The sequence below is a fragment of the Arxiozyma heterogenica genome (assembly GCF_036370985.1).
Source record: "Arxiozyma heterogenica strain weizmannii chromosome Unknown scaffold_17, whole genome shotgun sequence".
Classification (NCBI taxonomy): Eukaryota; Fungi; Ascomycota; class Saccharomycetes; order Saccharomycetales; family Saccharomycetaceae; genus Arxiozyma; species Arxiozyma heterogenica.
In genome coordinates, this window is record NW_027042670.1 from 616,635 (window position 1) to 640,394 (window position 23,760).

The 23,760-nt window shown below is 30.7% G+C and overlaps 9 protein-coding genes across 9 annotated transcripts; 5 read left to right on the forward strand and 4 right to left on the reverse strand.

The window, feature by feature from the left end:
- Window positions 1–338: 338 nt before the first annotated feature.
- Window positions 339–1,835, reverse strand: RUD3 (Rud3p; the record flags this gene model as incomplete). The annotated part of the gene is made up of 1 exon (XM_064858219.1): window positions 339–1,835. One exon carries the CDS (start codon window positions 1,833–1,835, stop codon window positions 339–341), a length of 1,497 nt encoding a protein of 498 aa, XP_064714926.1.
- A 610-nt stretch (window positions 1,836–2,445) lies between these two features.
- Window positions 2,446–5,193, forward strand: RFC1 (replication factor C subunit 1; the record flags this gene model as incomplete). The annotated part of the gene is made up of 1 exon (XM_064858220.1): window positions 2,446–5,193. One exon carries the CDS (start codon window positions 2,446–2,448, stop codon window positions 5,191–5,193), a length of 2,748 nt encoding a protein of 915 aa, XP_064714927.1.
- A 1,744-nt stretch (window positions 5,194–6,937) lies between these two features.
- Window positions 6,938–7,711, forward strand: RCN2 (Rcn2p; the record flags this gene model as incomplete). Its single annotated transcript, XM_064858221.1, has 1 exon — window positions 6,938–7,711. One exon carries the CDS (start codon window positions 6,938–6,940, stop codon window positions 7,709–7,711), a length of 774 nt encoding a protein of 257 aa, XP_064714928.1.
- Window positions 7,712–8,048: 337 nt separating this feature from the next.
- MCT1 ([acyl-carrier-protein] S-malonyltransferase) lies at window positions 8,049–9,095 on the reverse strand (the record flags this gene model as incomplete). The annotated part of the gene is made up of 1 exon (XM_064858222.1): window positions 8,049–9,095. One exon carries the CDS (start codon window positions 9,093–9,095, stop codon window positions 8,049–8,051), a length of 1,047 nt encoding a protein of 348 aa, XP_064714929.1.
- A 2,329-nt stretch (window positions 9,096–11,424) lies between these two features.
- On the forward strand, window positions 11,425–12,252 carry DSC3 (Dsc3p; the record flags this gene model as incomplete). Its single annotated transcript, XM_064858223.1, has 1 exon — window positions 11,425–12,252. One exon carries the CDS (start codon window positions 11,425–11,427, stop codon window positions 12,250–12,252), a length of 828 nt encoding a protein of 275 aa, XP_064714930.1.
- A 72-nt stretch (window positions 12,253–12,324) lies between these two features.
- On the reverse strand, window positions 12,325–12,780 carry RPB8 (DNA-directed RNA polymerase core subunit RPB8; the record flags this gene model as incomplete). Its single annotated transcript, XM_064858224.1, has 1 exon — window positions 12,325–12,780. The coding sequence occupies one exon, from the start codon at window positions 12,778–12,780 to the stop codon at window positions 12,325–12,327; it is 456 nt and encodes a 151-aa protein (XP_064714931.1).
- A 621-nt stretch (window positions 12,781–13,401) lies between these two features.
- ISU2 (putative iron-binding protein ISU2) lies at window positions 13,402–13,899 on the reverse strand (the record flags this gene model as incomplete). The annotated part of the gene is made up of 1 exon (XM_064858225.1): window positions 13,402–13,899. The coding sequence occupies one exon, from the start codon at window positions 13,897–13,899 to the stop codon at window positions 13,402–13,404; it is 498 nt and encodes a 165-aa protein (XP_064714932.1).
- Window positions 13,900–15,856: 1,957 nt separating this feature from the next.
- Window positions 15,857–19,579, forward strand: HER1 (Her1p; the record flags this gene model as incomplete). The annotated part of the gene is made up of 1 exon (XM_064858226.1): window positions 15,857–19,579. The coding sequence occupies one exon, from the start codon at window positions 15,857–15,859 to the stop codon at window positions 19,577–19,579; it is 3,723 nt and encodes a 1,240-aa protein (XP_064714933.1).
- Window positions 19,580–20,749: 1,170 nt separating this feature from the next.
- On the forward strand, window positions 20,750–22,174 carry PWA37_001607 (uncharacterized protein; the record flags this gene model as incomplete). The annotated part of the gene is made up of 1 exon (XM_064858227.1): window positions 20,750–22,174. One exon carries the CDS (start codon window positions 20,750–20,752, stop codon window positions 22,172–22,174), a length of 1,425 nt encoding a protein of 474 aa, XP_064714934.1.
- Window positions 22,175–23,760: the final 1,586 nt, after the last annotated feature.

The following is a 23,760-nucleotide window of genomic DNA, read 5'->3' on the forward strand; positions in this document are numbered from 1 at the left end:
AACTGCTCCAGCCAATAAATATAAGAATATATATGTATATTTGTGTATATATATTCATTACACAACCTTTTAAAACAGTATAAACAATATTATACGAAAGAGTGATCCTTATAAGTGTTGTATCACTATGTCTATCCTCAAGATCACTCTTTTTTTTTTACTTTTTTTCCCTTTGATTTATTCTTCTGTGTATGCCTTGTTGATTTTTTTTTATTTTTGTTTGAATATATATGTGATACATACATACATACATACACATGCATATACATCTCTCTCTATCTATCTATATAAAATAGTATCGTTTAATCTCTAGATATGTATGTTTGATATTTAATAATTTACAACTCACTTTCCTTTTCCAAGAATTCTGTCCATAAAGATACAAAACTTTGTGTTTTAGAGACAGAGCCATTTCTTTTTTGAGATTTATTAAGGTTATTCATTAATCCTGCTTGTTGTTTCTTATCATCATCCCAATTTAAAAAATTAGATAACAATTGTAAAACTTCAAATTTCTTAGGGTCTGCTCTTGGAATAGACACAAATGAAATTAATAAATTAGATATTAATTCTTTATCAACTGTCTCTGATTCACTAGACTGTTTTAACATTCCTAATGCTTTTCTTAAATGTTCATTCAATATAATAGCTTCGTGTCTTAATTTGCCAATCTGTAAAGCTTGTTCTTTACTCTCCTTTTCGAATTTATCCTTTAATTCTGCTATTTCTTTTGATTTATCTACCTCATATTGTAAATTTTTAATTTGCTGAGAAGATACTTTTTCATTCTCAATACTATTATCCAACTGAATCCGTAAGGATTTAATCTGTTGATCCTTTTCCTTTATTTCTTCTTTAAATAGATTTTCATTATTTTGAATAGTGGTTTCTAATTCATTTAGAGTCTCCTTTAATTGACCTTCACTTTTTTGAAGAATCTCCAGATTAGATTTTAATTCCTCCCTTTCATCTTTTAAATCTCTTGAATCTTGTTTATTATTCTCTACAATTACTGTCAATTCTTCAATCTCATCGTTCAACTGATTTATCTTGGATTCATATTCTTTTATCTGATAATCATTCCTGTTGTCGTGATCTTCTAGTTTCGTTTCATATTCACTAATAATATTTTCATATTCATCACATCTATTCTGGAGGATCTCATAATCATTCTCCAAAGTAGTCAATTCTTTATTTAGCGTAGTTATAGTATGGACTAATTCTTCATTATCTTTGGTCATAGATGCAAGTTTATTTTTCATCTTAGTGTTTTGCGATTCATATTCAGTTAACTGTTCTTGAACAGTTTCTAACTCGTGTTGGGATTCTTTCATCTTACTAAAGACATTTTTCATTGCGGATATCCTACTTAACAATGTGTTATATTGATTTTCCAAAGCATCACGTTCATTCTTAACTTTTTCCAACTCTAATACGAGATTTGAGTCTTTTGAATTATTATTTTGATCTGTATTCAATTGTGATTCTGGAACTTCAGTTTCCTCTTTATTATTCATTATTTCCTCTGAGCCTTGTTGCTTTGTATCCACATCTTTTATATCATTATCATCCGTATTATTTTTAATTGGTATATGTTCTTCTTGCTTTTGTTGCTGTCCTTCTTCCTTTTCTTCTTTCTCATCTCCATTTTGAGGAGCATCCTCAACATTATTCTTTTCATCAATATTGTCTATATTAGACGACACCTTTTTGTCTACTAAAGAGACATCATTTATACCATTGTCATTATGTTTCGGATTATCATTTTCTGCAGATATGTTAGTTGGAACATGGCTGTTTTTCTTCTTGTTTCCCTTCTTTTTATTTTTACCCATTCTGCTATTAGTAACTTCTCATTAAACCTTACAACCAAACACTCTTTTTTTTTTCCCAATGATTAAATTATAGGTGAGAAGGCACATTGACCAGTAGAGAAGGTTGATATTCTGTTATACGCATATAACAGACATACATACACATAGTCAGACTCACTTACTCGCTCACTTAATATCTTCTACATGTGTCTTCCTCCATTTATCCTGCCATCTTACATCAAAAATGAATGAAAGAAATGTGAATTTAAAAGAAAAGAAAAAAAAATTAAAAAAAATCAAAAACCCACAACGACATCAAAACTTTTTCTTTTTTTAACTTCTCAGTTGAAAAGAGAATAAAAACATACTTCTAATGGAAAATCTTGATTTCATTAAAGGATTAGAAGGTGATCTCATTGAAGGAAATGTGATAATCATATATGTAAGCTCATATTATTTGCAATTACAAGCAGATAGTTAACACTGTGCTGTATAATCATCTTAAGAGAAACTTTGACTCTCTCTATATATTTTTTGTTTTATTTTTTTTTCTGTTGGAGTAATTGATACGGATTGTCGTATTATAACTAGAGGAAAGGTAACATACCCTATTAATTTGTGTGATGACAAAATGGTAGATATCACTGACTTCTTTGGTAAGGGGAGGAAATCAGGTTCAAAGAGTACCATATCAAACACCAAAAAACCCGCTAGGGCAGCTACTGTACCTGCAACTACAACTACAACTACTAAACATGATATAATCGATCTAGATGATGATGATGATGAAGATCTTTTAGAATTGCAATCCAAAAAGAGAAGATTAAAAGAACCAGACACTATAATCATAGATTCACCTTCACCAAAGAGGAAAAAAAATAAAGAAGTTTCAGTGTCTAAAGATACATATGATCAGCATGATAAAACCACTGAAACAAAAGAAAATCAGCCTTTTGTTTTTAAGCCAATACCTATTGTCCCTATAAAGAATAGAGAACAATCAATCAATTCTATAAAAAAAGAAAATGTGTCCTCTAAAGCAATTAGAGTAGACGAAAACTTTACAGTTCCTGCAAATGTTTCCAAACATAAACTCACCGCGGAAGAGGTGCTAGCTAAAATCCCATCTCTTGACCTAAATAGCGTTCATGTCAAAGAAGATGCTAAATTTGATTTTAGAGCGCGTGGGACTCAAGATGTGGAGGGTACTGGAGAAACACCGAGCGATTTTCCTGAAGGTTCACCAAATTGCCTGTTAGGTTTAACGATTGTTTTCACCGGTGTATTGCCTACAATTGAAAGAGGTGCAGCAGAAAGTTTAGCCAAAAAATATGGTGCACGAGTCACGAAATCTATATCTGGCAAGACATCAGTAGTAGTATTAGGTGACGATGCAGGGCCTAGAAAAGTGGAGAAAATTAGACAACTAAAGATTAAGGCAATAGATGAAGAAGGTTTTAAACAACTAATAGCAGGGATGCCAGAAGAGGGCGGAGCCGGGACTGCAGCAGAGAAGGCAAGACAAAAATTGAAAGAGGAGGAAGAAAAAACAAAAAGAGAAGTAGAAGCTATGTTAAAAGAGGAAAAATTGAAAAAAGCCAGAATCAAACAAGCAGAAGCCTCTGGTAAATCCATTAAACAAGAAGATATGGTTAGAGACGAAGATAAATTATGGACTGTTAAATATGCACCAACTGATATATCACAAATATGTGGTAATAAAGGTCCGATAACAAAATTAGTGAATTGGTTGAAAAACTGGGATTCAAATAAAAGAATGGGGTTCAAGAGCCCTGGGAGAGATGGTACGGGTATATACAGAACTGTTATGCTATCTGGTCCACCAGGGATTGGGAAGACGACAGCGGCTCATTTAGTAGCTAAACAGTTTGGCTATGATGTGCTCGAACAAAATGCATCCGATGTTCGTTCTAAATCATTATTAAATGAAGGTGTAAAAAATGCTTTAGGTAATATGTCAGTTGTTGGGTATTTTAAAAATAAAAGTAATACTGATGATGTCAACGGTAAAAAATTTGTTATTATCATGGATGAAGTTGATGGTATGAGTGGTGGTGATCGTGGTGGTGTAGGTCAATTAGCTCAATTTTGTCGTAAGACTACCACACCAATGATTTTAATATGTAACGAACGTAATTTACCTAAAATGAGACCCTTTGATAGAACATGTCTTGACATCCAATTCAGAAGACCTGATGCAAATAGTATTAAAGCTAGATTGATGACTATCTCAATTAGGGAAGGGTTTAAACTGGATCCAACGATTATTGATAAATTGGTACAAACCACAAGGGGCGATATTAGACAAATCATCAATTTATTGTCTACTATCTCAATGACCACAAAATCAATTGGACATGATAATATTAAGGAAATTTCGGAATCCTGGGAAAAGAATGTTGCACTGAAACCGTTTGATATTACGCACAAATTGCTGGACGGGCATATCTATACCGATCTTGGATCCAATACATTTACATTAAATGACAAGATTGGGTTATATTTTGATGATTTGGATTTCACACCATTGATGATTCAAGAAAACTATATTCATTGTAAACCAGGAAACTTACCAGTGAACAAATCTCCATTAGACATGATTGCAGAAGCAGCAGACAGCATATCAGAAGGTGATTTAGTAGAAAGAAGGATTCGGAGCAGTGAACAATTGTGGAGTTTATTGCCACTACATGCTGTGCTATCTTCTGTACGCCCTTCTTCAAAAGTAGCAGGACATATGGCGGGAAGGATCAATTTTACAAGTTGGTTGGGCCAAAATTCCAGGACTAATAAATATTACAGGTTGTTACAGGAATTGCAATATCATACCAGATTGAGCACTTCAACAGACAAGGTTGGTCTCAGATTAAATTATTTACCCACTTTATATAGTAGATTGTTGCGTCCACTGGTGAAAGACGGAAGTGAGGGTATAGCGGAGGTAATCCAATTAATGGATGATTACTATTTGACCAAGGAAGATTGGGATGTTGTGATGGACTTTATGATTGGTCCTGACAAGACTGATTTAATAATCAAAAAGATACCTACTGCAGTGAAAAGTTCCTTCACAAGAAAGTATAACAGTATGACACATCCTGTGGTAATTTATAAGACAGGATCCAGTATAGGAGGTGGGGGTTCAAGTAGTTCAAGCGGTTCTATTAACCAGCCCGATTTCGAAGATGTTGTGGATGCAGACACATCCAACGCTACGCCAGATGATGATGATAACGAAGATGATACGGAATTAGACTTAAAGAAGGACAAGTTAATCAAACAAAAAGTTAAACCAACTAAAAAGAAAGCTACTTCAACTAAGAAACCAGCACCAAAGAGACGGAGGACTAAGGCATAAAAAACAAAGTTAACGATGGTATAGCGTTTTCTATCAGTATCCATTGAACGAACATTTGATACATGTCTGTTTATAGTCGAAATATATATATATATATATATTACATTGTATACGTGTGGAAAGTGTTGCCACAATATGGAAGTTCCTGAAAGGAAATACACAAGAATAAAGGATTAAGCTTTGGCCAATTACAACATCATAAAGACAAGGTAATACAATCACAATAGCTATAAGAGAAGAATAATAGAGTCTCAATGTCCTTCTACAACAAACAGAAGTGAAAGAGGGCGGTAGACATTAAGAGAACCTCTATCAATAGAGTTATATTTGACTGGTGGAATGTCTGAAATGGACTTCTCTTTCAGGGACTCTAATCTATTATTTCAACACAAAGAGGACAACGGAACACACACACACATACAAGCAATAAAGCCAAGTTAAGTTTATGAACCGTAATCGAAAAGAGGCTTTCAAAATGACGAGGCTTAGCAGAACGCAGAAGCTAAGAGACAATGGCATTACTATTATATCTCTTCGCTCTATTGCAACAATTGTAAGGGACATAACAACTTGTAAAAATATATATATGGATTTTTGAGCAAAAACAAAAACAAAAAAACAAAAAAAAAAAAAGAAAAGAAAAAAAAAATAATGGTAGCTGTTATGTATTTTCCCTACAAAGAGGGGGAACTGGGGAGGGGGAAGAGAAGGAAGAGGAGGTATAGTTTAATTCAAACTATTACATGTCCATTCTGTGCTTTGTTGAACAAGTGTAATATTTGGTTGGATTGCTCGACAGTGGGAAGTTAATATCAATAGCAGAAGAGGAGGAAGACTTGTACTTGTACATTCCGTCTTATTAGACATAGAAAACCTGAGTTGTACAGTTCTTAGAATTAGTGATAATGCGATTTACTAAATAAGAAAAGGGAATATGTTTAAAAAAGAAGAGAGCAAGGATGATCCTTTGCTAAGCCAATATAGTAGCTTGCAAAAGAAAGTTGATACAAATTTAAATCCTTGTCACATGATGAGCTTCTTGGTCATGTAATTAATAACGCAGCTTTGTTTTATATTGTTACATTGATGACGTACGATACAATGCAAGGCTGAAATGGTGTTAGAAAGCTAAAAACCATCGTATTGTTATCCTCATAGTTACCTAATTAATTATTTTCAGCCTTCATTTGTTTAGGTACATTTGCGATATCACGACACGTGCATATATAGTCTAAAACCAGAGACACTACTTCCTAATAACGGAGAAACTACTCAACTACATCCTAGATCGTTTCCTCCTCTTTCTTTTTTTCCTTCTCTTCTTCCTCTTCCTCCGCCTTCTTCATCTCTTGTAGGCTATCAATTTACTTATAATTAAATAAAAACGACTTATATCTTCTTATCCATAGGAAAAGGTTCACTAAGAAATAAAAAAACCAAAAAAAAAAAAAACAAAATAAAATAAAATAAAAATATATATTATTTAAAAGCTGTGGAAAAATAAAGGATTTGAAATATTTAATTTATTTCTTTTGAACCCCTCAATTATCAAATTAGACATTTCACGCACTTAAGAGTGTAAAGAACATATATAATTATCTTATTTTTTTGTATAAGGCTTTGACAGAAGTTATTAAGAAATAGAATTGTCTACTTTTTTATTTTTAATATTATCCAGATATATCTACAAATATTAAAGAAAGAAAAAAAATAGTGAAAATCAAATATTATAATATATAGCACAATGCAACAAGATCAAACAAAGACTCAAATTCTAATTACTGATATTCCAAAGGATAAGTTCACACAAAAATGGCCAAAGACTATTGAGACTTTGTTATTTGAAACAAAATTTCCTGAATTAAGGTCTAAATTACAGTATTTCACACCGCTACCCTTTTTGCAAAGAATAGTGATTATATTTGATGATTCTACGTCGGCTTCAAAGACGTATGATTTTTTAAAAGACGGGAAGTGCGTTGATAAACCAATGAAGTTGTTTCTAACTGAATCATTATTAATTGGATCTAATCCAAGAGCACGTTCTTTTGATGATTCCATGAATGATAACTTTACATCTTATGATAAAACTACGAATCCCTTTTCACATATAAATAGTATCAAATCCAATGCTAACAAAAATATTGATAAAGAATCACAGGAAAATTCAAAGGAGAAACCTATTCTATCTTTGGAGACAAATCCGCTAAAGACTGGGGTTACTACAGGATCTTTATCTCTAGGGTCGCCATCTCTATCACCAAATAATAGTCTGTTGGAATCTCCAACCTTAGTAAAATTTAGTAAAGATGATAAATTACATTATTATAGAGAACCCCTACCAAAGATGAATTCAAACTCTAACTCTAAATATAGTATAAATGAGACTATAAATATAGTATCCGCAGCTAACGCAGATATTGATGGTGAGCAGTTAGATGATAATGATAAAACACTATCTTCTATAAACACACCACCAAAGAGCCCCACCATAACGATTAATCCAGTATTTCCTTAATCTAATCGCACGTATATATATTTACACATACACACACATATGCAACTAAATATGTATATATGGTTTTATATTGTATGTATGCATTGGGGAGAAGAAAATATTTAATCACGTATATATAATTAAATAAAAAAAAATATAAATGATAGTTTTATTTTAATTATTTACATGTAATGGAAGAACATCGAAGAAACTTTAAATAAATAAAGAGTAATAAAATAGAGATGCGGAGCTATATTTGATTATTTGACATTAATCTATCATAATAATCTCTTTTCCTCCTCTTCTCTTCCATCCAATACTTTTTCTGTTCTTTTCTTTTCTTTGTTTTTGTTCCTGATTAAGTTTTTGTTTGTTTTGGATTATTCATCATATTATGGTACTCATTTATTGTTGCTAATGAAGAATACTCAAACGATTCAAGATCGCAGTTTCTTCTTACTAAATTGTAAATTACATTTCCTGGTCCCATTGATATAGAAATGTTTTTTTTACCTTTAATTCTTTCTCTTGGTACAAAGGAATTTATTGTATCATAGCAATATGTGAACTGCACTGTATTTGAACTGCATCTAACGAACCTCTCAATTGCATGATGTACAAGTAACGATATACGGCCATCTAAATTTCCAACTATTGGATACATTAATTCAGTAGTAGTATTTTGATGATTTAGTTTCAGTATATCCCAAATATAGTCGTATAAAGGCTCTTGGATAGGTCTTAGAACGTTATTATTATGGAATGCGATATTATTTGGATTGGTCAATTCTGTGATTCTCAATGCCGGGAACCTTGCTTGAGACTCGATTCGAAGTCTCTCCAAATCGTCTACAAGACCTGTGACGACGCATTGTTTGATACTGTTGACGTTAGCTATTGCAATAGTTGGGGCCATGGATCTTATTGACTGTAATAGATTGTGTACCTGCAAAGGTAAATTGGTTGCCCTTGGCGAAGATAAAGCCCACATTTCGAATTTTGTAGAATGATTCATTTTATGTGCTATAAGATATTTTTCAGTGGATTTGACCATTAGTTCATTTCTATAATTTGCAATATTGAATAAGTCTCTTAATGTAAACAGATTGTTCACGCATAAACAGGTTAATTCACCTAACGAATGTCCCAATAGCAAATAATCCTGTGATCGTTTCTTTATATTATCTCGTTCTAAAAGTTCATATAGTTTATAATATAGGTTGGAACAAACAGCAATACTACCAGGACTTGAAGGGTTTCGAAAGATATAATTGATTAAGTCATTTGTCTTAGGTCCATTATTTTCTATAATTTTATTGAATTCCTTTTGTTTATTTCTAATCAATGCTTTTAATACAGGAATAGAAATCGAGGTACCTTGTCCAGGAAATGTAATTAACCTCATCTTTTCTTCATGTGATTAATTGTATTTTATTATTACTATTTTATGTAGATGTAGATATTAGAGCTTCTTATCTATGACTATAAGAGCAAATAAAGCAGTAAAAATAAGTAATGTAACAATTTTGAACGTGTCATTATAAAAAAAAAAATAAAAAGATCAAAAAAAAAAACGATAAAACACCCTTTCATCCTCTCCATCTAGAGAGGTAATCTCAATTGAATCATGTTCATCTTTATTATTATTGCTGTTATTGTTATGAATATGATTATTGCAAATGATCAAACGATTCAGTTTTCCAATCTTGACGATAAAACTCTTTGCACCCAGACATCCGAATGGCCATATAAATTTTCGCTGTCATTTCCATGTTGTCTTTCTTTTTTTTATGTTTTGTTTTTTGTCTTTGAATAAAAAAAAAACCAAACCGAATTGTTCTCCATAGAATGGTACTAATAAAATAAGGCATAAGAACATGCAGAAATTGCACCCTTTAGACATGTTATTTTGTTTTAAATATGTAAATACAAAATGCAAAAAAATGTAATTGAATTTTCGAATCATGATGGTATGATCTTTTTGATAGTATTCTTTTTATTCAACAGATTACTTCTTCTTTAAAAAAACAAAAAAAAAAAATTAAGTTGAAAAAAGGATAGTTTTTAGGAGAAATTCCTTCTAGATTTACTATAATAAATGTCAAACATAAAAAAAGAATTTTTTGAAAATTGGGTGAAAAAAGTTAAACAAAAAAAAAAGGATGTATACAGTTGATCCAAAGCTTGAAACAATGGGCTTTGAAGATGGTATGATATATAGTACTTTTGAATATATTTAATCATATGAATCTTCAGCAAATGACTTTTTGTCACTGCCTTGTTAATTATTTATTTAAACATAATTATATATATACACTTTTGGGTAAATTTGTATTTTGTTAAATTTCCTGTCACAATGAATACTATTGTAAGTTGATTTTCTTCGTTTTGGAATTATCTCTAATACTTGTTCTACTTGTGAAAATCTCACTTTTAAAAGTATGTACTTAATACATTTTAAAAATACTTCTTTTTCAACATGCTGTTACTACTTAATAACTATTGAAAAAGGGTACATAAAACACATAATTAACCACTTTTCTTAAATAATTAAATCTTAAGTTGTGTTATTTCTTATATATATATATTTTGATTCAGAAGGAATGAGCTACAATATGAAAGATTATCTTTCATATTGTTTTTTAGTAACACAACGGTATTTGCTAAGAATATCTTTTTATACTCCTTTCATACGCGAGCACAAAATAATAACAAGGGCATATAGAACAAAAGAAAAAAAAAAGTTACCTAGTAAATATATACAAAGCCACACAAGAAGAATGATTCATATAACATACGTAAGTCGGTTCAGGAATGGTAGGAAATAACTAATAATAAAAAACTAGATCAGACCAAACTAGAAGATTCGACACAAAATCAACACAATACATTGTTGAATGAAATTAAGATAGACTACTACCTCTTTCTCCATTATTTAATAAATTATCATTAGTAACAATTTTTATTGGAAGAAAAAAGACAAAATGAAAAGAGTAAATTGTGGTATGTATGTCCTACCAGCCCTTGCATTTAAAGTTGACGATATACATAAAATACATCATAAGCTTCTAAAACACAAAAGGGCATTAAGATGAACATAAAAAACAAAAATTACACGCACAATTCGCATAACATTTGAATTCCTTGATCTCTCCGATGGACTTGACGCTTACTAGATCTGTCTACGATCTAAAGGTAAGCAACACGGTTTTATAGTCCTGGATGAATTAATCCGCACGATTAATGTTACTTTTATTTCTTAAGTGAAACAAAGTCACAAGAAGTACGAAGGATCACTCTTCAAAAGGACATCTTAGTAAGGTAATATAACTACACTGCGCTTTTCCTGCGACGTGAAAATTATGCTCTTTATATATATTCTGGTTCAGAAGGGTTACCCTCTTTTTTCATAAATTTTTTTGTCTTTTTCTTTAATTTTCTAAGAAATCTAGAATTTAGGTTTCGGGAAAAAAAATAATGGGTTTTTTTAGACAATTTTGACTAAGAAAGAACATAGGGGTTTTATAAAGAAACAGTAAGTGGGACAGAATATTGAACAAAAGCAGTACTTGTCCTTCAAAACTAATCCTTCAAAACTAATGGTTGGTTAGTAAATGTTTAATATTAAATAACTGATTTAACAAGATATAGATGTAAAAAAAAAGTGTACATGTATATAAATATAATTATTTGATTATTATAATTTTATTTGAAATTTACTCATTAGGTTAATAATGTCAAGTGAACCCCTGTTACCGGTAAGTCAGAACACAAATCAAACTGGTACTAAACAGATTAAGGTTATATTTTCAGATGATACAATACCCACATTAGTGATTTCTCATATACCGTCTGATATAGATTATAAATGGTTGAGACGTAATATTAGATCATTGAGATCACAACAATGTGGCGATAAATCTTTAAAATTTTTGAAAAATGGGGTATATATCAACGAATCACGATTTAAATCAAGTTTATCGAAATATTTTAATACAAATGGCCCTAACAATAATCCATTTTTCATTCATTGTATGGTTGGTATTGAATCATTATCACCTTCAGAGTTAATTAATGATGATTTAAGGGATGATACATTGGGTGGAACAAACCAGAATAATGATAGTTCTGAACCTATGGGTGTTATTGGGTTTGATAGATTGCGTGGACTAGGTTTTTCAGATGAAGAGATTAATTTATTAAGACAACAATTCCATGCTGCATATATGGATGATGAAAATTCTGGTGGTAATAATGGAAATGGAAATGAAAATGGAGATAATTTAAATCCAAACACTGATATGGACAGAGTTAGAGAACTGGAAGAGAGATGGATGGAAAATGATGTTAGAGATGATGGCGCAGATGAACAATTTAACTCTATACCCATAGGAAATTTCAAACATAACATTGATTTGCTGATTGGTATAACGATCGGTTTCACACTAGGCATATTTAGTTTAATATTAATACGGCAAGATGGGTTATTTAACAGAAGACAATTAATGGCAATATATGCAGGTGTTATGATAAATATTGTGGTATGTTTTACTAGAGTATGATAAGCATTGATATATATATATATATATATATGTACGTATTTATGTGTGTATGTATGTATATTTGTATCTTCTTTAACGACGGATTAATAAGTATGCATTTTCTTGTTTTAAGGTATTTAAGTTTCTGTAGTTACCTTCCAATCTCATCAAAAGACCACCAAAGGAATAATAGACAGCAATGATATCTTTAGCAACTTCTTCAAATCGATAGGCTGTACCATACATGACATAATCATAATCATCAGCCAACGATCTTTCATTTGGTTGTGGAGGTCTCCAACTGTTAGTCTTGCTGCCAGTGCTACTACTGTTACTGCCATCGTTATTAGAGTCGATATCCAAAGAAGAAGCTAGAGTAACTGTTAATTGTTCTTGTGGTTGTACTGGGAATAGTTCAATATTTATATCTAGTGTCAATTTACATTGTTCTTGAGTGGTTGATATGGCTTCGATACGAGAGATTCTATTATAACGACCCGGATCGGTTTCTGTCACTGTAAATACATCATCAAATAAAGTGTTAGACATAATGAAAAAGTTATTTCTGCTATCTGTTTTTTGTTATCTGTTGTCTTTTTCTATCTATAGATTGGTTTAGAAGTGTTGCGATATGTAACTGGAAGAATTGTATTGCAATTTGGTATAATAATATATGTTTACCATCTAAATCATCTCTTCCTGCGCATACACTTCTTATTTTCGACTGGTAAATTTTTTTTTTTTGACAAAACATCTGGGAAAAAAAAAAGAAAAAGCTTTGAATCAATATATTTTACATCACTAAATACGAATGGAAGCTTAAGAGGATCAAAAGGAAGACATTATATATAATGGATACATTAACAATAGTCTTGATAAAAAGGAGGAAGATAAGAAAATAAAGAATGTTGATTGATAGAAATAAATGTATTGCCAACGATAATGTATATATATGTATATATATGAAACAGGATATTATTACAAATGGATACTATTTAATCATATACATATACATATATATGATGTGTATGTATATGCTTATTATTCAGTGGTTCGTCAACTCTATTACATATATGATTTTAAAATTATATTTCATTTTACAACCTTTTTTTATAGTTTTTTTTTTATTTGATTTAATTTGATTTTTTATCTTTATTTTTATTTACTAGTTTAAGTTAATTTAGTAGTAGTGTGTCTCTTTGACTTATAATCCTTGATTGCGGCTTTTATAGCATCTTCAGCCAACATGGAGCAATGCAGTTTAACTGGGGGCAATGACAATTCTTTCGCGATTTCTGTGTTCTTAATCTTTTGAGCATCTTCGATCTTCATACCGTGAACCAACTCAGTCATATAAGACGAAGAAGCGATAGCGGAACCGCAACCAAAAGTCTTAAATTTAACATTTTCAATAACACCGGTTTCGTCATTCACCTGTATTTGTAATTTTATAACATCACCGCATGCAGGAGCACCGACTATACCGGTTCCCACATTAGAGGCCTTCTTATCCAGAGAACCGACATTTCTTGGATTAGTGTAATGATCAATAACTTTTGGATGATACAGTCTTCTCGATATTATTGAGGAAGAAGATATTATGTTTCTTGGGACGTATCTAAATGTTGTTGGCTTGAGTATGTTTGAAAATAGTATAGATGAGTTCATTATTATTAAATGCTTTAATAAGTGGTGCTATTAAATGATATAATAATAGTAATAATACAGTAATATTAATTTATGTTTGCGTGTTATGAATGCCAATAGAGTAGTTTCTGGTGTATATATGGTTTTCTTCCTCTCTGTGATAGTTTACGTTGATAAATATAGATGTATGTATATTTGCAAATATAGTAGCAGATATGGATAGATGAGAACTATAGGGAAACAAAAAAAAAACAAAGTTATCTGGTTTCAAGATCAAGATGTAAATATATATATATATATTTATATACGTATGTATGTATGTATGTATGTATGTATGTATGTACGTATGATTAAGTAACTTTTATATATTTAGATATAGTGATTAAAATTAAACCAATAAAGCGATACAAAATAATATAAAAAAAAAAAAAAAAGAAAAACACAAAGGAAAGGAATTATCTAATTAATCATCAACTCAATTTTAATTCCTTCAAAACAGAAAAATAAAAAGAAAAAAAGAAAAAGGAAAAGAGTTGTGAGAAGTGTGAGGAAAAATGAGGAATCCAGAATCCAAAAATCGACTGTTTTTCGATTACTAAAACCAACCTCACTTGATGTTTTTTGGGGATAGAGCAGAGAGAAATCACAGAGTATTATTCCCGGCCTATATTACTCTACTCTCACAAAATTATTCAGAACTACGTCCGGGACCTACGAGGACAGGGCTTTACGCGCTAAACAAATAAAGAACGAAAACAAAAGAAAACACCGCAAGTAAGGAAAAATAACGCTGAATACTAAATTCCTGCGATAAAAAAACTAAGGAAAAATCAAGAAAAATTAGGAAAAAAATAGGGTGTGGGTCACGTGGACGTTTATTTCCGGCCCGGTTTATCGATTATTTTTTTTCTTGTTATATGATTATTTCAATTTTTTGTGTTTCATTCAATGGAAGTAAATGAAGGAGAAAGAGAGGTGCAGAGGGGGGAGGAGACGGGAGAAAAAAAAACTTAACAAATTGTGTAGGTTTGTTTTCTCCGTCGTTATAACTCCGGGTCATTTCATTCAATTCTTGTGTTGTTTTTTTATTTCATTTTATTTTATCTTTATCTTCTTACTTTTTTTGTTTGTTTATCTTCATTTTCTTTTTTTTTTTTTTTTTTTTTTTTTTTTTTGCAGGATGTGTGCAAACCAAGATATCCATCGCGTTAATTGTGATAGTCACCATAAGTATACTTCATTAGAAAGTCTAAGTCAAGACTGTAAAGTGGATATTCAAAGAACGAAAACAAAACTGGATATCAGGTTTGTTTTATTTAATTCTTTTATATTATCAAAGATATCATCTTGTGTTATAGTGATTTGACTTATGTTAAACAACAAAGCAATAACTGCCCTTTTTTTTTACATGGAATGTTGCAGATAAATTACAAGTCGATTTAAAATGTTTTGTCACTTGTTTTTCTTTCCTCAATTATATATATAGCATAATCCAGGTTCGTATCAATACAAATGTGTCATTTTAAAGAACCAAAATAAAAACAGAGAAAATAACTAACATTTTTTGTTTTCTTGGTTCGATTTTATTTGTTCTAGTTTTGTTTTTTGTTCTTTTGTCCTTTCTTTCTTTTTTTTGCCTTTTTTTTATCATTGCGTATAGAAAATTTCGATAAAGAGAAAATCTACCAGTAAAAAAAAAAAATCAAAAGAAAATTTAAGGGGCCAAGACAAAACGGATTTTTCAACATGAGAGAAAGAGAAGATATATTAAAATAGGTAAGATCTAACCAGGTTATTACTATGTTATTATAACACTTTGAAGATAAGGTTTGTACATTTATATAAATACATACATATATATATATATATATATGTATATATATACGTTTGTTCGTTCGTTTCATTTACTTATTCAGTCCTTTCAGGTTGTTGAATAAAAGAAGGCTGTGTATATGAACGAAAGCTAGTATTGATATCAATGACTTCTTTACCTCCACCTAGTGATTTTGATGTCCCCCTAGATTGGTTATATAAGGGAAAGAGAAAAAATAAACTCAAACCTATTATAGTGTCTACCAATTCCAAACCTACTACTGGTCAGGCTAATGAAAATTCACACTCCTTTGCCAATAAAACTACAGCTACCCTTACAACTACAGTCGATAACAATAACAATCATAATCATGAGACTGTTACCTCAGATAAATTACATTTGAATACTGTTGACAGAAGACCTAGATCTTCTTCCATATCATGTGCCTCGTTAGATAACTTGTCAGATTCCGAGCATGTTAAGCCTGCCATTCTCCCTGAAAAGTCCAGTAATTCTCGAAATATTCCAACAAGAAGTAGAAGTTCTTCTATGTCGCATATTATGAACATTATGAATAGTACACCAACGTCTACTACTAATAACAGCCATAACAATATAGAAGGGAAAAAAAAATCTTTCATCAGTTCTCTATTTAGCAGGAGAAGTAGTGTAAGTGCCAGCCACAGTACAAATGATAGTCAACATGAAAGTAATAAAAAAGATAGTGTGCATATACCTCATATACCAACATCAAACCCGATTGATGATGATTTTAGTCCACATAACGTTGGAAATAGTATCCCCTTGCATGTGGGTAGTCCTGATTTCCATTCATATGCGTCTCCATCTTCACCATCACCAGTATTCCAACACCATTCCCTTCATGAAAGCATTTCAGCATCTATAGAACATCAATCGTCATCCAAGCCAACTTTGGGTCAATTATTAAATGTTCCATTAAAAAGAGTCACATTTGCAGTCGACAAATTTGAAGGTGACCCAGCACAGCAACTGCCTTCTAGAAAACCTAAGGTTGGGAATGTTCTTATTCCAGATGATATGATAAGTGATATTCCTTCAATATCTGTTGGTATAACTAATACTGGTGATGAACATAACCATCCTCAACTTAAAATTACAAAGGACTCTAAAGAGTATAAACACGCATTAGAAGTTTACACTAGATATTTGAAAGAATCTATGAAACATCAACAAGAAGCACATAAGGCTGCTGAAAAGATGGCGAAAGAAGTGAAAAGTTTTAGTGAAAGGGTACATAGGAGAAATTCTCTTTCATTGACAAAGGAACAGTTTGGTTTATTTATAGACCCTAATAAAAATGATGACAGTAGAAGAGTTACTAATAGTAATGGTAATAATATTGAAGATGAGCATCCTATAGGTGGCCATTCAACATTTATTAATGTATCAAATAATAATATAGATAAGCAACTAAATGTTCATGAACATTATTTCCGACAAAGTGAAGAGTTACACACATCCTCTGTATTGACTCTGGATATCATCTATACAAGATGCTGTCATTTAAGGGAAATTTTACCAATCCCTTCTACATTACGACAACTGAAGGGGAAGACTGCCCCTTTACACGTATTAAAATTTTTAAATCCTAGACCTACTTTAATCGATATTTTATCATTTTGTGATTTTATTGCTATCGTACCTATCCATAATGTTATTTTTGATAACGTTACATTAAATTCGGGAATGCTTAGAATTGTTTTGAGTTCATTGGCTACTTCAACTACCCTAGAAAAAATAGGACTGAGAAATGTAGTCATTTCACAAAGTGATTGGCCATTTTTTTGTAAGTTTTTATTTAAGAATGAATCTTTAACTAAGTTAGATATATCACAAACAAAGACGAAATCAGATTTATCTTTAAAGGATTATAGAGAACATATGAAGTGGGACCTTTTGACTGATGTGATAAAATTAAGAAAAGGCAAACCTTTAGAAGAATTATTGTTAAATGGGATCAAGTTAATTCATATTCCATTGTCACAATTTCAGAATTTGTTAACTGTGTTTGGTGAGAAGTACCGCCAATCTTATTTGGAGGCATCAAGTTTGTCAGTGACATCTTTGAATGGGTTGCAATTTAATGGCTCTGATAATATAGGGATTAGATTAGGTTTGGCTGCTACTGAGATAACAGAAGACTATTTAGTAACCGTGTTAGATTGGATGTCACGCTATTCTGTACAAGGTGTTGATTTTTCTTTTAATAACTTGGATCCATTTTTAAGGATATTTGCCAAGAAGTTTTCTAGCCTACCGTTTGATAATCTACAATATTTCACTTTAAATAACGCCAATATTTCCAATGTTACAGATTTAGCATTATTGTTAAAGTATTTGTCAAGGTTACCTAATGTGAAATATTTAGATTTATCAAACATGCCAGATGTGTTTCCTGGCATCATTCCTTATCTTTACAAATATCTACCTAGATTTCCTAACTTAAAGAGAATTCATATTGATAATAATGATTTGAAGTACAGACAAATTATCGTACTATGTAGCATATTATCGAAATGTAAAACGCTTTCTCACATCTCATTATTGTATGAATTGAAACATAACGATACATCCAATGGTGGTGGTGTTCATGGTAATGGTATTATCAATACCAGTAGGAATGAAAATAATTTCAGTAATAAAAAGGATATATATAAGCAACAGTTTTTCACAAGAAACACTGTTTGGGCTACATTGTATGCTTTGGTCCGTGATTCTCCTAATTTATTTTCCTTGGACATTGATTATGATCAAGTACCTGACGAAATCCAGTCTAGAATTGCATTGTGTTTAATGAAGAATATGCAACACGCTGTTAATTCAGATATTCAGGTTGATGCATTATCTTCTCAAGATCAATTATTGTTTGATGGTTCATTAGTAGCTGAAACTGCAGATGATGTGTTAAAAAAATTGAACAACAACACATTAATGGATAAAGACCCACATCTTGTTGCTACTAAGAATTATATATTGAAGAAATATTTTGAAAACTTAGAAAATCTATTACAAAATGTTCAAGAAACTATTGATAATGTTTTTGAAAAAAGGAAAACCGGTGAATTACCATCTAAGGAAAAAGAGAATTTATTAAGATTATTGTTATTAGAAAAGAATTTGAAGAATATTATCGAGGTTGCCACATCGACACCAACTATACCTCACAGCATCAAAGATTCTCTTGTTAGTTCGATTAACAATGGAGACGAGCAATCTATAACATCTGTTGGTGTCTCTAGGCCATTATTAAAACATTTAGATTCGGCTAGATTGATGGCAGAAGTGGTTGGGGAAGATGACCACGAGAATGATTCAACGGTACCACATACAGTTGCAACAGAGGATGATAATAAAATAGTAGATATAAACACAGGTAAACCTATTCTTTATAAATCTACGTCTTCAACATCACTTCAAAATAAATTACAAGAGAAGGAAGAGGGTGAACTACATAAATGGGGGTTCTTTGTACAGCAACAAAGGTCGATGTATCCTTCAGATAAAGACTTATCGGAAGAAGAGTTTAAAATTAGAAATGAAGATGAAGATAACGAGAGTAAGACCATGTATGCATCTGATAAGCAAGATTTTGTTCCTCAACTATCTACTCCAAATCTTGATTCAGGTACATCAACACCAGTGTCTCGCAAGATATTAACTCGTATTCCATCTGGTGAAGAATTAAGGAGAGCTATTATCAAAGCCAAAGGTATGGCTACTATGGATGAATTAATTCAGAATGTGGCAGCTAATAAACAAGAATTAGAGAAGATATATAATGCAGCATATTTCTTAACAGGTCAAGCTAAAAACAATGAAGATAATAAAGATGAACAGAAAAAATAACTTTTAAAGAAATATATAATGAATACAATACCTGTCTGTTGTACTGGTTCAGAGCAATTTATCATAATTATTAGACAAATATATATGTGCCGAAATGTTTAATAACAGTTTTTTTTTTTATTAAGGAAAACTTTGAACAATTTTTTTTGATACTTTTCTGAAGTATTTCATGATAAACTCGATGTGTTGAAAAAGATGTTTTATTTATTCTTTTTGTTTTAATGTACGTATATCTATATAACATGTTTGCCCACAACTTAACAATTGTATATATTTTATGTCAAGCTTTTAAGTTAGGTTTAGATTTTGGGAATGGAATAAAGTCCTTATAATTGTTTTTGAAAATTTTTTAAATTTATGCAAAATCAAGCATTACCAGTCAACTAGTTAAGTGTAATACTATTTACCAGTTGATTATTGTGTAATTCACATTTCTAATTCTTGAATCAGTATAATTGTGTTTTTTTATATCAAAAGTTATATTTTTTTTGTTTATGCTATCAATACATATTTTATATTAGGGCTTATATGACTTTATAGAGAATTCTAACGTTTTGAAATCATCTGTTAAGCACACTCAATACTACTGCTATATGAATAAACCTAATTTTTTTTTTTCAGAAACTGCTCAACTAATCAATTAATAAATAAAAGTATTTTCCTATTTTGGACAATAGTTTTGATGTATTGTTTTGTATTTCTGTATCTGTCAAAATTTTTATTGTAATATTTTTTTGTTTTTTTATGCCTTTTATAATTCTATTCTTTTGTTTTAAAATAAGGTATTGTTTTTAATATTGTTTGCTTTTGGTTTTTTTTTTACTTTTTTTTTTTTCTTTTTTTTGAAAAACTCGAGGAAAAAAATCTAATAAAAAGAAAGTTGAACGATGCCTTTTCCTTTTGTGGGGTTTCATCCATAAGTGTTGAATTTGGAAATCTTTGAGATGGAAGGATTAATTCTAGTTACTTATTTTTGGTAATTATAGACTATTTTTCCATTGCCTAATAATGATTGTATACATAGATTCATCGATTTACAAAGACAATTAAGTATAGTGAAAATTTACATCTTTGATAGGTTCAAAGATATTCCAGAAACTAAAATAGTGAGCAGTAAAAAAAATAATAATAATAAAAGAAGAAGGGACATAAGATTGGATAATTACCCAAATGACTCAGCATAAAAGAAAATCTATTGCTTTATGGAGGAGATCTACTCCTTCATTATATCATCATCTTTCCAGTTTTAAACCCAGTTTTATTAGTAGTGTAGATAATATGAGGAAATTGCATAAGACTATCATATTTAGAAGCGAAGTTATTCCTGATAAAGAACGTGGGTTTTTGAGTACGAGTTTACTGTATTCCCAAGGTAGCGATATATATGAAATTGACTGCAATTTACCATTGGGTTCCTTTTATAAAGAGAGTGAAAGTTTACTTAGTGGAGGATTTGAGAATAAAGAAACCAGCGATTCTATTCACAAAGATAACAAAGACATCAACGCGTTCGAAGATGCAAGCACAAAAAAACTGAACTCTAAATGGATTTACTCTGGAGAAACCATAGCTAAAATGGCATATTTGGATGATTCAGAAGATAGTACAGTTATTGTTATGTCTAAAAATGGGTCATTGGCTTGGTTTAGGGATGGGATAAAAGTGCCTATTCATATTGTACAAGAGATGATGGGGCCATCTACTAGTTTTTCTGCTATTCATTCGCATAAGAGACCTAATGATTTAGCTGTATCTGATTTTGGATTATCTGAGAGTTTAGAGACGTTAGTTAAGTCACAGGCAAATGGTACAGAAGAAAATAGTATATTGAAAATTGTAGATAATTCTGGTAAACCGGGAGAAATACTACGAGTAATACATGTTCCAGGTACCACAGTGACGCACACAGTGAGATTCTTTGATAATAATATATTTGGTTTATGTTCTGACGATAATACAGTCAGATTTTGGGATGTTAGAACTGCTAATGAACCTATTTTTTCTTTGAGTGAACCTAAGAATGGTAAGTTAACAGCATTCGATGCTTCACAGGTTACAAATGAATTATTTATCACGGGTACTTCGACAGGTGTTATTAAGTTATGGGATATCCGTGCTGTGGAATTTGCTTCTAAGGACCTATCGTATAGGCAGAATGGAGAAGATCCAATCCAAAATGAATTGGTCAGTTTATGTCATTCTGGTGGTGACTCTGTGATTGATGTTCAATTTTCAAAAATTTCATCAGCAGAGTTTTTAACTGTTGGCAATACAGGAAATGTTTATCATTGGGATATGGAATATTTCTTTTCTAGAAATGACGATGATAATGAGCAGCAATATTCTACATCGAAACGTGTAAGAAGGACTACAACAAACAGTATACCAGCTCTTGAAGAATTACAAGGTCAATGTTTGAAATTTTTCCATAGTGGTGTTTCTAATAATAATGGTAGCAGTAGTAGTAAATTTGGAAGAAAGAATACGGTAGCATGGCATCCAATTATTGATGATCTTGTATGTACAGTTAATGATTCCTCATTAGTATCAGTTTATAAACCATTCACGTTAAAAAGCAGTAATCCACATGATTGATATAAACAGGAATAATGAAGAAAAGTAAAAACTAGTAAGGGAACTTAATATACATTAAGTTGATATGAAAAATAGTGTCTTTAGTAATTGAAAAGAAAAAGAAAAATAAAGAAAGAGGCATAAAAACAGATTTTTCATCTAAATCTCCTTAATTTTTTTCTTTTTTATTAGTTTCTTACATATGTATAGATATGCTATGTACCTTTTGTCAGCTTAAATTGGATTAAACTGGATTATTTTTTACATTAAAGTGTTATTATATATATTCAAATGATTATTTTTATGGAAGAAATTATTTACTCTTAGAAAATAGTAGAAGTTGCGTATTAATGTGTTATGTTATATTATTTTAAAGAATGTATGATTAGCTTACTTTCTCTATATATATAAGATATATAAATAAAAGAAAATAATGTTAATTTATAGTAAAACCTAAAGAATCACAGGGCAAACCAGCTTCTTCTTAAATGAGACTCTATAATATAACGATTTTATGCAATCACCAATGGAACTAAATATTAGTTCTGTTGTAAGAGAGCTTTTTACCAAATGTATATAACTTATTGCTATTTTGTTGATTATATTTTTTTAAGACTTCTGAATAGGTCTTTTTTTAACATTACTGTTATTATTACCACAAAGAACCAAAAAAAGAAACAATATGTTAAAAATATTACCAAAAAAGTAAGAGAATCTTATTCTTGAGAAAAACCCCTGACACAAAATTTTAGGGTACCAGGTAGAGAGACTCAAAAAATAAACAATTTTGAGGACAGTACAAAAAGTTTCAAAGTGAAGAACCCACTTCTTGCATTGAGATATTTGCTTATAGACTGTACAAAATATCATTAAATTAAGGGAAAAAAAAAAGTTGATTACTACTCTTATCAATTATATTTTTATCAATACCAATTACTAGGACAGTCTTCTCAATGAAAGAAACAAAACACTGCACTATCAATCAATCTTAAAATAGGACATTCTAGTCATAACAGTTTACATAAGACGGTATATATAGAAGACCAACATTTGGTTTTTGTTCGAAGTATTTTTCCCACAAGAATTCTAAGAATAGAAAGAAATTTATATACTCTATATACAATAAGAATAATTCATAGCTATACTACACTGCATATACACATTTAAAAAAAAAAAAGAAATAAAGAAAAATTATTGAAACACCTCAATTATAGCAAAGCATAAAAAATCATTTAAAACTAAACAACACTGCTGAATTATTATTACTTCAAGCATACTCATCAATGTTTTAAGATCAACGCAGCATCTAGTTTAGAATCTAAACTACTACTCTTCTGAATCACTGGAGGCGCCATATCTGTGGTCTTTAAGGATCTGTAGTATCAGAAAACCAGACATAACGATGTTTGATTTAGTTAATTGAAGTTCATAACCATATATTCGATTTCTCTCCACTCCCTCCATTCCCCTTACAAATTAAATACGTTCACACTCATTCTAATAAATAATACAAGTGTATCTTTGCCCTTAAGTTGTTTCCTTTTCTTTTCTTTTCTTTTCTTTCCCTCCCCTTGTCTCCTCTTTATCTCAAAAATGTCATCACCTCA